Source organism: Delphinapterus leucas, chromosome 19 (genome assembly GCF_059928025.1).
Source record: "Delphinapterus leucas isolate spDelLeu-1000000601 "Yukka" chromosome 19, BTC_Dleu_Yukka2, whole genome shotgun sequence".
NCBI lineage: Eukaryota > Metazoa > Chordata > Mammalia > Artiodactyla > Monodontidae > Delphinapterus > Delphinapterus leucas.
Genome location: NC_143147.1, coordinates 23,185,073 through 23,197,726, shown reverse-complemented (window position 1 = coordinate 23,197,726; position 12,654 = coordinate 23,185,073). Strand labels below are relative to the sequence as shown.

At 39.2% G+C, this 12,654-nt stretch overlaps 1 protein-coding gene across 2 annotated transcripts in view; it reads left to right on the top strand.

Annotated features, from left to right (window-relative positions):
* The window catches only part of NLK (nemo like kinase), a 146,008-nt gene extending 139,126 nt beyond the window's left edge, over window positions 1–6,882 (top strand). Inside the window, exons 9-12 of one of the 2 annotated variants that reach the window (XR_002647724.2) lie at window positions 1,804–2,002; window positions 2,922–3,015; window positions 5,067–5,193; window positions 6,324–6,882. Coding sequence is in view for 1 of the 2 variants with exons in the window: in XM_022596157.2 (XP_022451865.1) it covers window positions 1,804–2,002; window positions 2,922–3,015; window positions 5,067–5,121 (348 nt within the window). In the remaining variant the exon portion in view is untranslated. Of the gene's footprint in view, window positions 1–1,803; window positions 2,003–2,921; window positions 3,016–5,066 lie in introns of both variants that reach the window. The other variant, XM_022596157.2, reaches the window with a different exon arrangement.
* Window positions 6,883–12,654: the final 5,772 nt, after the last annotated feature.

The window sequence follows — 12,654 nt, the reverse complement described above, 5'->3', positions numbered from 1 at the left end:
AAAAACAAGTCTCCTTTCTTTAGCCTTGTTTCAGAAGTGCCAAAGAGACCTTAATTTGTTTAGAGAAATGAAAGTTGATCATTGCATGCTAGGGATTTGATTTACTTTTTGTTCAAAGGCTTCTCTTAGGTAAGACACTTTAGAGGACCCCATATTGGTGCACCAGGAACATACAAACACAGAGCGTGCCATCCATAGTTAGGAAAACACCAAAATCTCTTCAGCTTTGCATCTGAAATTTCAGGAAATATCAGAGTTCCCAGACGAACAAAAAAGACCAACAGTGAAGCCAGATTCCATCTGCTGGTGGCAGCTGACAGGGGCCCAATTTCTGACATCTGCCACCTGACAGAAGTGACTTAATGGTCATATGATAAAATTAAACCCCAGATTCAATCACTGCTGCCACCAGTTTGGACACGACCAGCCATGCTCAGTCAGAAACAGAATAGACTTGGCCAATAACCAGAGTTAGTGGGCAAAAGCCAAAGAGCTCAGTCCCACACGTGAGATTGGCCAGAGAAGCTGAGGACTGAGAGGGGCCCAGACCCAGGCAGGGTGTTAGACCTTGATCCCAGTGGAACCTCTGGGAATAGTTGGACTCATTTAGGAAGAAAAGGAAAAGTTTAGTTGCTAAGTGTGCTAGTGAGTCAGACTTCAGAAGGGCTGCATCACCAAATACAAAACATGACAAGTAGCAGAAGGAACAAAACCAGGATTGTGAAGCTTACATTCATCTCTTCATGGTGGATAAACAGCAGCTTTCTCTTGTTATTATCATATCCCCAAAGGTCATGACATGCCTTTTAACATTAGCATAGCAAAAAATCAGAGATACAGTGTTTTTAGGGAATCCAGGTTTATGGGAAATATTTAACATTTTATTATTTGGGGGACCGGAACCAGTTGCGGTGATCCAGTTATTTTTGGTTTGAGTGCAGATGGTTTTCTTTTTTCTAGTTGTGTTATGTGAAGTGCTGGATCCTATCATACGCAGGGCAAAGTGTCAGTCTGTGTTCTACTCTCTACTGTTGAGTCATCCTTAAATCAAAATCCACCTTCCCTCAGTAGTACTTACATACCCACTGAGCTAAAAGGAGGGACAGCTTTTTTCTTTTTTTCATGGAGAAATGAGTTTAAAAGTTTATGGTTTATGTAACCTGAAACTAGTATATTAAGTGCTCTGATCTGAAGAGCCAGAAAACCCCAGGCTGCTGATCCTCACCCTGGGCTGGATATCGGAACATGGCATACAGGCCATTCATGAGCTGATGCCTACTCCAGCAGCCTTCAGAGAAGCTTTTGCCCAAGTTGATTTGGTATCCAAGAGGATAAAAGTTTCAAGGAGCTTTGTAAAATTGCCACCATGATCACATCTCTTCTAAATGCTGAGACATATTTAGAAAATATAACTGTTATTTTAAATGTAAATATATCCCTTCCAAAGCATTACATATTTGAATGTCATGATATTTGTCATTTTTGACCCTGCATGTATCTATTTCAAGGTAAGAACTTTCAGGATCTTAGCAGGGTCATTTCTAAGTGCTTTCTGGTGGCGTATGGTGGTTTATCACAGTAGTTTGTTGTCTTACGTCATATACTCCCTCTACTGCTATGTTACCCACCTCCAAATTCAATTACTGTCTTACCCTCACCGTCCGCAATTATCCCTTTACACAGGATGTTCCGTAAGTTAAGTATAAGCCGTGTAAAGCAGTCACTGTGGCTCGTGAAAGATCCTGTGTGGACAGTCATGTTTATCTGCAGTGTTGATGTGCTGGTCTCTAAATCTGATTTCAGTCCAAAAGAATATCCGCTAAGGATGCCTTAGCCCACCCCTACCTAGATGAAGGGCGACTACGATATCACACGTGTATGTGTAAATGTTGCTTTTCCACCTCTACTGGAAGAGTTTATACCAGTGACTTTGAGCCCATCACCAATCCCAAGTTTGATGACACTTTTGAGAAGAACCTCAGTTCTGTCCGACAGGTTAAAGGTGAGTTTGCTTTTTTGGCCCTCCGCCAGGTGGGGTGACTGGTAACATTTTCTGTTATGTGGCTGTGGAAAGCTGAGCTCTGGATGGAGATCAAAGCTCCTTTATATGTTTGTTTTACAAACTTGCATACAGCTGTTTGTCCGGAGCACATATGCCAAGAAAGCTGTGTGTGTTATAAAAACACTGATTTTATATCCAGGGGAAGGTCCGGCAGAGGAATGAACATTTTGTTCTTGTTTTCAAAGCTGACTTACTTAGTGTGACTCAGTATATTTAATATGTATTCACTCAGTGTGATTTCATGGAATGATACATATTGGACTTTTTTATGTAACATGCAAAGTTTTTAAAAGGATAAACATCCACTGAGGGAATCACTCCTTGGATGATGACAAGAAGGGGATTTCTGATAGTCTGCTCATAAAATTTCCTGACACGATCTCCTACTGGGGGGGCGGGTGAAGACATCCAGAATTCTGAGTGGTTCTAAGTGTCTGCTCCAGGACATTTTAGAAGAGAGTCGTCCCCAAAGTGACCAGCCTGAAACTATGTACCTAAATACCAACTGAGGTTTTTTAAGTGATTTTCAAAAAGGCAATAATTACCAGCAATTTAGAAGAGTTCATTTATAATGCCAACCCAGTGGAGTCACTCTTAAATTTATAGACCATTTTACACCTTCCACTCATGGGGTTTCCAACCCCCGTAATGGCACTTTGGGGGGTTTTGCCTACGTTTAGCAGCACCTGTCATTTTGGTTTCCGAAAAGTTCCACTGGATTCTGCCTGATAGATGACATGTGTGTTTAACTAAACCACTAGGAAATGCCGTTCAGAGGCTGACTAGAGTTAACCTGAGAATCCACTGCTCCCGGGCCTGCAAATTGGCGTGGGTTGTATGATCTTTGTTTTCTCCACAGAAATTATTCATCAGTTCATTTTGGAACAGCAGAAAGGAAACAGAGTGCCTCTCTGCATCAACCCTCAGTCTGCTGCTTTTAAGAGCTTTATTAGGTAACTATATGGATGTCATTCCGACTTTCTTGTTAGAATTAAAAGGATGCCATTGTGAGTTTCTCATTCAGCATATTTCTGGTTTTATTTAGATTAGATAACATAGATAAAAGGTCCAACAGAAAGTTTCTGTTGTGAGTTCTGGCTTAGTCAAAAGCATGTTAAAAATGGAAGCATTTGTTCTTACACTAGCTCCAGTTCACTGTGGCTGCCTTGGCAGTTCCCCAGATGCCCATTACTCTGCCTGGTCAAGTGCGTGGGGATCTTCCTCTGCCAGCAGCGCGGCAGCCACTGTCCTGGAGTTGCACATGGTCCTCTCAGTTCCCACTGCCATCCCCACCACCTTAATAATAACCGCAAGCAAGAAAATTGTGTTTTATAGGTGGACTGCTGGTGTATCCTGTTTAAAGAGAAACCAGTAGTCTTACTGGTTATAGAGCTATAAACCTCCTTCAGAACCTAGAAAGCGTCATTCTCTTGATCTCTCTTTGTCCTTACCTTCTCCATCTCTTTTTCCCTAACTCCTTGTATCAATCAAGGTCCAGTCAGGAGAAAGAAACCACACCCAGTAATATGAACAGGGAAAATTTAATAACAAGCATTAACTAGGAAAAGATGGCTAACTTTACTAAAAGGCATGCAAGAGGATTCTGAAGAGTCCGAAGTAGCAAATGCGGAAAGCAAGTACTCCCTCTGGACTGAGGGAGAGTGAACAAGGGAGAAGTTGAGAACTTAGAGGAAGCCCCTCTGCCCAAGGCTAATAAGATTTGGACCTCTTTGGAGAGGAGCCACAGGAACACAGCATGATGGTGAAGAAACTTTACAAAAGGGGTGAGCAGAGCTGATCGATCAAAGAGCCTGCTAGGTGGAGAGAAACTTGCCAGAAAGTTTGGGTAGACCAAAGCTGGGCCTTCCGAGGCAAAAAAAAAAAAAAAAAAAGAGGCCTTGCAATGCCCTTTCAGCGCCCTCTGTTGACAAAGATTATCATTGGGCCTGTGGCAAAGGAAAAAGGTGAACAGGGTCTGGCTCAGGTATCGCAGAGCAGCACGAAGGGAGGCTTTGATCTGAGAGGCCACACGCTTCCTGCCTTCCTGCCTTTCCTTTTTCCCTCTCCTCCTTGCTTGTCTTTCCCCTCCCTTCACTTTCCTTTTAATTGACCTTGATATAGTGTTGAAGCTGATTGAATTCATTGAACCAAGGTCAAGAATTTTTGTTTATAATTTTTAAAATCAGGTGACTTTCATTCCTTCCATGTATTTTTCTGTAGAAAGAAGGAATTAAGTTGCCTTTTTACTTCCCTGTGGTTTAAAATTACTTTGTTTTAATATTTTTCCCTAAGAGTCAATTAGGTGTTTTAATACCTTTCAGGTGCAAGTTATTCATTATACTGGGCCCCCAGGAAGCAAAGTGACACACATCCCCCTCAAGTCTATAATCTTGGCAACATTAGACAGACATGTGAAATAACTGATAAAACAGATCTGTGGATAACAAGTGCTAAATGATTATCAATTAAAACTTGATAAAAGAATGCCTATGAGGCTCATTCAAAATAGGTCCCCACTTAAAATCATCTTATTTTGAGAAGCTACTTTTAAATGGATAATTCTGTATCCTTTAAGGTTATCTTCCCGACTGATTTATAGGCATTATTATTTATAATAGCTACCATTTATATTATGAAGTAGGCACTGTGAAAAACATACATTATCTCATTTATTCATCACAATATCCTACGAGGTGGATAGCATCCCTTTCCAGGAGAGGAAAGATGAAGGAATTTGCTCGGTGTCATACAACTAGTAAATGATGTGTTGCTTTCAAGCCCACTCATTAGGTACTGTACCATATCACCTCACTATAGATACGGATCCTTACATGAACAATTTGGAACAAATGCACCTTTAGAGAAGTGAAAAGAAACAAATAAAAATCCAGGAATGGACTTCACAATTTTTTTTTAAAGGAAGGGGGAAAACAGGCAGCAGTGAATTGCCCTGTTGCCTTTTGTGGTGCTACAACCGGTTCACCGTGTCTCTCTTCTCTTCCAGTTCCACTGTTGCTCAGCCGTCTGAGATGCCCCCCTCTCCTCTGGTGTGGGAGTGACGGTGGAAGATAATGTACTACTGAAGATGTAATGTAGCTTTCCACTGGAGTCTGGGATTTGCAATTCTGGAGGTTAATCATGCTTGTACTGTAATTTTACTAATGAAGTTTTAAATTAACAACCACTACTTGTATGATATGAATAATATTTAGAAATGTTACTAGACTTTTAATCTTGTAAAGTGGTTGTGCTTTTAGAAGAAAAATATTTTACCCAGAGTTGCACATGTTTTATGAATTTAGTGCAGCTGTTATGGCTCACCTCAGAACAAAAGAGAATTGAACCAAATTTGGGAGTTTGGGGTTTTGTGTTTTTTGTTTTGTTTTGTTTTTCTTTTTTAAAATGAAGTGAGATTGTTCACACACACACACACACACACACACACACACAAAGGACAGTCATACATTTTGATATTTGAGCCATTCCTGAAAATTTGGGGTTCTCTAAAACGAAAGAATCTGGAAACCTTGCCTGCGACCAATCATGGAGCCACGTGAGCTGATCGTGGCTGCACCTCGGGAGGGGGGAGGGGGGAGGGGCGTGCCACCTAATGATCAAGCCCTATAATTAGCTTCTCATTAGAGCCGTGACGGTGATGTGTGCTGTCTAAAATCCAATGTTGTTGGTAGAGAGAATGAATTTGTGACTAGGAGAGACTAAACTTTTGTTTTCCTTACCCAGTATAAATATATATATATATATTTAATCTATTTTTATTAGAAGTTTTTCTGCTCTTTCTTACATAAAAGAACCCCCAAGCATGCATCTTTCATGTGTGTAAATAATTCATTTCTGGGCTAATTTCAAAAGAATCCCAACATTGCTGTATAGAGAGAGAACTAGCTTGCACATTTTAGGTCTGTGAAATTTTGTGAGACTTTTCCTGCACTGGACAGTAAAAAAAAATAAATAAAAGACAAAAACAAATTAAAAAAAATTTAAGCCACAAAAAAAAAAAGGCACATAGGGAATTATGTCAAATGTGTTTGTGTCCTTAGGCAAAGCTGTGGGAGTCTTGAAATGTCACAGTAGTGAATAACTTATTACTTTCTGACAAATCCGTTTTTCTGTTGGAACACTGAATTCTTCTGTGCATATGTATATATGAGTACAAACTGAAGGCCTCTACCTCCTGGAGTTACACAGCTTGGCTTGTTTACCTCCACATAATGATGATGACTGTTTTTTTTTTTTTTTTAAGTTCAATGTGGAGACTTGAAACTTGAATGTCCCTTCCAACTTTTATATTAAAAATAAAAAGACAAGAAAATTGAAGATCGTTTTTCACCTGTACAAGGAATACTAATGGATCGTCTTAAAATTGGTCTAGGAAAAACCCTGGTGTGTGTTATGGACAATTAACTGTTAAAGTTATTGTAAGTTATCTGTATTTAGCAGAGTATTTTCATCTTGAGTGATCTGAGCTGAATTTGAAGACTATTAATAAGTTATGTTTGGAAGTTTTAACTTCAATGAAGTAATTATTTGCTGTGAAAGAAACAAACATTGAATTACTAAACAAAGATGGTGCAATATCTTTGTTTTTTTTTTATGAGGCTCCTGAGAATCAACCCAACTGAAGCATTTCAATTCACTTGAATGAGAAACGTGTTTAGTATCAAAAGAGCCCAAGAAGACACTGGTGTGAAAGGTACAATCTCAGAGGTTGGTCAGTTACCGTGGCACACTTACTGGTCACTTTGTACAATGTAGATTTGAAGTACAGTGGTGAAAACATTAAATGTGACATTTGAAAAAGAGGTGTCATCTGTTTTATTTCAACTCCTTTCCTTTCTCTTCAGTACAGCTTGTATCCTGAATTTGCAAAGTTTTGAGACATTACCTATTTATATTTCCATTTCAGTCTTTGAGCTAATTAATTGTGGTTTTTTTTTTTTAATCTTCTCAGACTTTAGATTGCCAAAAACATATTGGAAACTTAGTTAACTGATGTCAAAGATATTGTGATTTAAATATATGCAATTTGAAAGTCTTTCCAGACTTTAGAGTCTAATCCAGTGGTTTTCAAACATTCTTTAAGCAGAGAGTCCTATTTTCATGTGAAATCGATATAATGGAGTCCATTATATTAAACGAAAGTGAGCTGCTCTGGATGCGGCAGACTGCTAAGGGGGCTTGACCCCTCCCTCCTCTTCCTTTCTGCCTCCTGCCCCTGGCATCGCAAAGGTACCTCCAGCTGAAGAAGCCCCAGCTGGGTGGTGTGACTAAGACCTGATACCAAACTGCCTAACTTCAGAATACTTTCCCTGAGACTCGATAAAGCAGCATTACTCTTGGGGTTTTAGGTGGTGTGTGTACGTCTCCCTATCTTTTCCTGATTTAGCAAAATGAATGGATTTTTTTTTTCCTGACATGGGAGGAGTTGACTGTTATAACTCATATAAATCAATACAAATACAAGTATTAGTTTATTTTATGCAACAAACTTTTGAAAACCTACCGAGTGCAATAATCACTTATATGGAAGCCTTGTTAATATCAATAATGCTTAAGTAAGAAAACGTTTTCATCACGAGAGCATTAAGAAATAACTGCACGTGTAACACTTTGAAACTAAACTTCTTCACAGGTAAGTATTAGAGAAAACTTGCTGACCTGTTCCCACGAGGACCTGCTCACCTAAGCAGGGGATTATTTCTTAATTTAAAATTATTGATAATCGCAAAAATATGGAGTTTTCTACAGCCAGTAAAGTCAGGGCTGTAAGCAACTGCAGTTTGTTTGCCATTTAAGTGTAAGAATCCAGAAGATGGAGATAATCTCTTGAGGTGGCTCATAAGATTTGGAGTTTTTATTTCATTTTTCCTCTATGGTTACGTCATTTAAAATATTACTCTTATATTAAAATTAAAATACATTAAAGAAGAGGATGCATCACTTGCATGGATTTTTAAATTAAGACAGCTTTGGGGGGTGCTGTTTTCTACTGTGTTCCAGTAATGTCTAGGCAGCATGGTAGTAAATGGACACGTTTAGAGTCTTCCCTGCAGTGACTCTCCACCCCTCCTTCCTTAAATGGTCTTTCTTTGGCTTCTGAAACACACCTCTGTTTTTCTCTTTTAGGGGCTACAACTCTCCCTTACAGGCTCCTTCCTCTGCTTAAACCTCCCATGTTTGTGTTCTCTGGGCTAGGGATCAATCCTGGGTTTTCATCCAACTCTAAAGCCAAGGGTTCTTGACTTGGCTACTTGGTAGAATCACCTGGAGAACTTTCAGAAATTTCAAGGCCACACCCCAGAATCTCTGGACGCAAGGTCAGGCATCAGTTTTGTGCTGTGGTTTTGTTTGTTTGTTAAGTCCTCCAACTGATTCCAATGTGCAGCCAAGATCCACTGCTGGACGCTCTCCTTGTGACCTCATCTACCCTCATGGCCTCGTTGACTGTAAGAGAATGACCCCAAATCTCTTACCTATATACCCAGATTTTTCTACTAGGTGTCTGTTAGAAATTTCTACTTGGGTATCTTACAGGCACCTCAGCCATGTCAAAAATGAAATTAATAATGGTTTTCCCCCGACAATTTTACTATTATTAAATCATTCTCACTTCCCCACTAGCTCTTTTTTTCCCCTTCCTAGACTAGCAAAATAGTTGAGGTTTAACTATTTCATGAGGAATTGTGGAAGGGAAAGGACTGGGGACAAGGGGAGTAGAGTTGTACACTGAGCCGGGCTCCTCGTATTAGGTTAGGACCAGTGCCAGGGTGGTGCTCCTGGCAGCACAGCACCAGGCTTCTCTTTTTTGGCAGGTGAGATGGAAGAGAATGACTCCAGTTATAGTGCTCTATCTGCTGCGTACGCCTCACCCCTCAACTCTGGGCTTCATCATCCACCCGCTTATGTAAAAGCCCGAAATCAGGGTCCTCCTCACTCCCATCTCAGCTCCAGAATTCATGCACATTTTACATTCCATCCTTTAATGTACTTTTATCTCAATGTTTTAAATGACACAGCATGAAGGAAAAAACAAAGTAAAAATTTCCCAGTGAATAAGTTAAATGCTATTCAATCTTGTTTTCCATTTTGGAAATCAGGGCTGCATGGAAGAGACTGATACTACTCACTGATTTAACATCCATTTTTTCATCTCTCAGGTTTAAAATATTTTAAGAATCAAACACAAGTGATAACATTTTCCCCTGTTCTTGTGACTTGACCAATGAGTGAAAAATGCCCAGATACTTGGAAAGAAGTAAATTACAACGTTTTCAGGTTGCTGTTGGTAGAATTTTTAACAAGCGGACCTTCTTGCTAAGAGGTCAGTGTTTATGCAAGGTAGCCGACTTCAGAGGTCTCTGAAACAGCAGTCAGTCTCCTGTCTCAGGGAAATACTCAAAAGATCTCTAAGTAGTAAAGAAAGATGGGTTTATTTTTACTTATGTTTTGATAATAATACTAATTTTCACAGCTCATCATCCTTACAGCCAACTATTTTTATCCATTTCTTAATTACAGCAGTTATACCATGTTTTTTTTTAATGGACAGCTTTAGAGTTTTTGAGAACGCCTATCCTTGAGAAGAAAAATCTTGTGAACACAATACTGTGAGTTCCTTTTAAAAACTATATTGTGGGGCTTCCCTGGTGGCGCAGTGGTTAAGAATCTGCCTGCCAATGCAGGAGACATGGGTTCGAGCCCTGGTCTGGGAAGATCCCACGTGCCACAGAGCAACTAAGCCCGTGCACCACAACTACTGAGCCTGCGCTCTAGAGCCCGCGAGCCACAACTACTGAGCCCATGTGCCACAACTACTGAAGCCCGGGCGCCTAGAGCCCATGCTCCGCAACAAGAGAAGCCCCCGCAATGAGAAGACCGCGCACCGCACGAAGAGTAGACCCTGCTCACCGCAACTGGAGAAAGCCCCTGTGCAGCAACAAAGACCCAACACAGCCAAAATAAAAATAGACAACAACAAAAAAAACTAAATTGTGTATGTATTAGTAATACATTCACATGGTACAACCTACAAAAGGATAGTGAAAAGGAAGTCGTTCTCCCTAGAGGTGCAAACCACTGTTTCCAGTTTCTGGGGATCATTCCAGAGATGCTCTGCACAATCAAGCTTATATAATTTTATAGGAATGACAGCGCACTAGGAACACTCCTGTGTCTTGCCCTCTTCTCTCCACGTGACCAATGTGGAAGGTTGTTCCACGTGAACACAGAGCTAAAGCTTTTCATTTCAGCCACTTCCTTATTACGAAGGCAAACGGTGAACGACTTGAATCTATTACCTCTTATCTATGTTTTCATACTTCGGCGTGACATTTTTTTCCACGAAGAAAAATAATTCAAGGTGGAGCCAACTAACCAATCTTCCCCCAGGTAAGCCATTGCTCATATCTGTAGTAATACATATTTTCTAAATCATCTTTCACTTCACTACAATTTTTTTTAAAGACAAGTTATTCAAACCACATTGTTAAAAAACTAACCGCTTTTTCCATCCCACTAGACACACTGAAAAAAATCAAGAGGCATTTAGCTATACAAGCCTCCTAACTTTCCCCAGATTCAGATTTGGCCCTGTCTAGTCATTTGTGTACCCTTTTTCATTCTATACTATTTACCAAAACTCATCATTCAATTATTTTACCAACAAGGGCCTTAAAAGTTAACGTCTTCATATACATCATCATACAGATTGCAAGTAAAGACCAATAGAATGACCAAATCATTAATGTCCATGCTTTTTCATCTATCAAGAAACAGGTTAAGCTGAGTTTTGCAACCAGTTGTGTACATGTATCTTTTTGAGTACAGCAAAAATATTTGAACTCTTACTTCCAGCAATAGGGATGATTAGATATTCTAAAAAACAAACTCTATATGGAAAACAGTATGAAGGTTCCTTAAAAAACAAAAAATAGTTACCATATGATCCAGCAATCCCACTCCTGGGCATATATCCAGAAAAGACGAAAGATCTAATTCAAAAAAATACATGCACCCCAATGTTCACAGCGGCACTATTTACAATAGCCAAGACGTGGAAGCCACCTAAGTGTCCATCAACAGGTGAATGGATAAAGAAGATGTGATATATGTATACAACAGAATATTACTCAGCCATAAAAAAGAATGAAATTCCATTTGCAGCAACATGGATGGACCTACAGATTATCATACAGTGAAGTAAGTCAGAGAAAGACAAATTCATGATATCACTTATATGTGGAATCTAAAAAAAGTAACGAACTTATTTACAAAACAACAGGTTCACAAAACAAACTCACGGTAAGGGAAATGGTGGGGGAGGGGTAAATTGGGAGTATGGGATTAACAGGTGCACACTACCATATATAAAATAGATAAACAAGGGTTTACTGTGTAGCACAGGGAACTATATTCAATATCTTCTAATAATGGAATGAAAAATTTAAAGAATATATATATATACACATAAATATATGTGTGTGTGTGTGTGTGTGTCTGTCTGTTACTGCCTCAGCTCCTGGTGGGAAAAAAAGTCCTCCACAAGAATTTTAAAACCACAAGTGTGCCCTAACATGTCATTAGACTTCAGACTTATGCTACCATCAAGGCTTAAGAAACTCAAACCAAGGTATTAACTTAAAGTGGCCCTCGGTTGGTAGTGCCCTGGGGTGTCTGGCAAAAGCAAACATAGATGCTCTTCTGAGGGGAATGCATCCTTAACTGGGGCCCCAGAGGATTCTGGTAGATAAAGCCCACCCAAATATGAACTCACAGTCCAAATTACAAAGCACAGGGAAATAAGCCACTATACTAAGAGACAATTACAAACCAAGTACTTCAGATATTGGAAGTATTGGATACAGAATACGAAATGATTATGCTTAAGAATATTTAGAAAAATGAAGGTATCCAAAAGCCAAGCAAGGACTAAAAGTGTTTGAAATATGACCAGGCATATTTGAAAAGTAATCAACTCACACAAATAAAATTTTAAAAAGTCACTGAAAGTAAAAATAAGAACATTGAACACAGCCAAAGAAAAACTGAAACTTGTAAAAACTTACCCAATATACACTGCCTCATATACAGCAGAAATAACACAGATGCACAGAAAATAATAAAATATTGAGACTTGAATCTATATAAAATTGGAGTTCCAAAGATAAAAGGATACGAGAGGGGCAATATTAAATAATAGCTGAGCTTTTCTTAGATTTGGTCATAGTTAGGAATCGTTGAATTTAGGAAGCACAACAAATCATAAGCAGGATAGACAACTTAGTGAAGCTGCAGAGTGACAAAGAGGAGGTCCTAAATGTAACAGAAAAAATTGCCTAAAAAGAAAAGCAGTGAAACTTGCCTTCTCAACAGCAAAACCTGAAGCTAGAAGATAACCAAATAATATAGCCAAAGTTCTGATAGAAAATTCACCTAGAATTATAAACTAACATTTAGTGTAAAAACATAAAGATCTTTTGAGAAAACCAATTGTTTACTATCAACAGATTCTCACCAAAGGCAATTCTAAAGGCTATACTTCAAGAAGACAGGATAATTACAAGCAGATTTCCAAT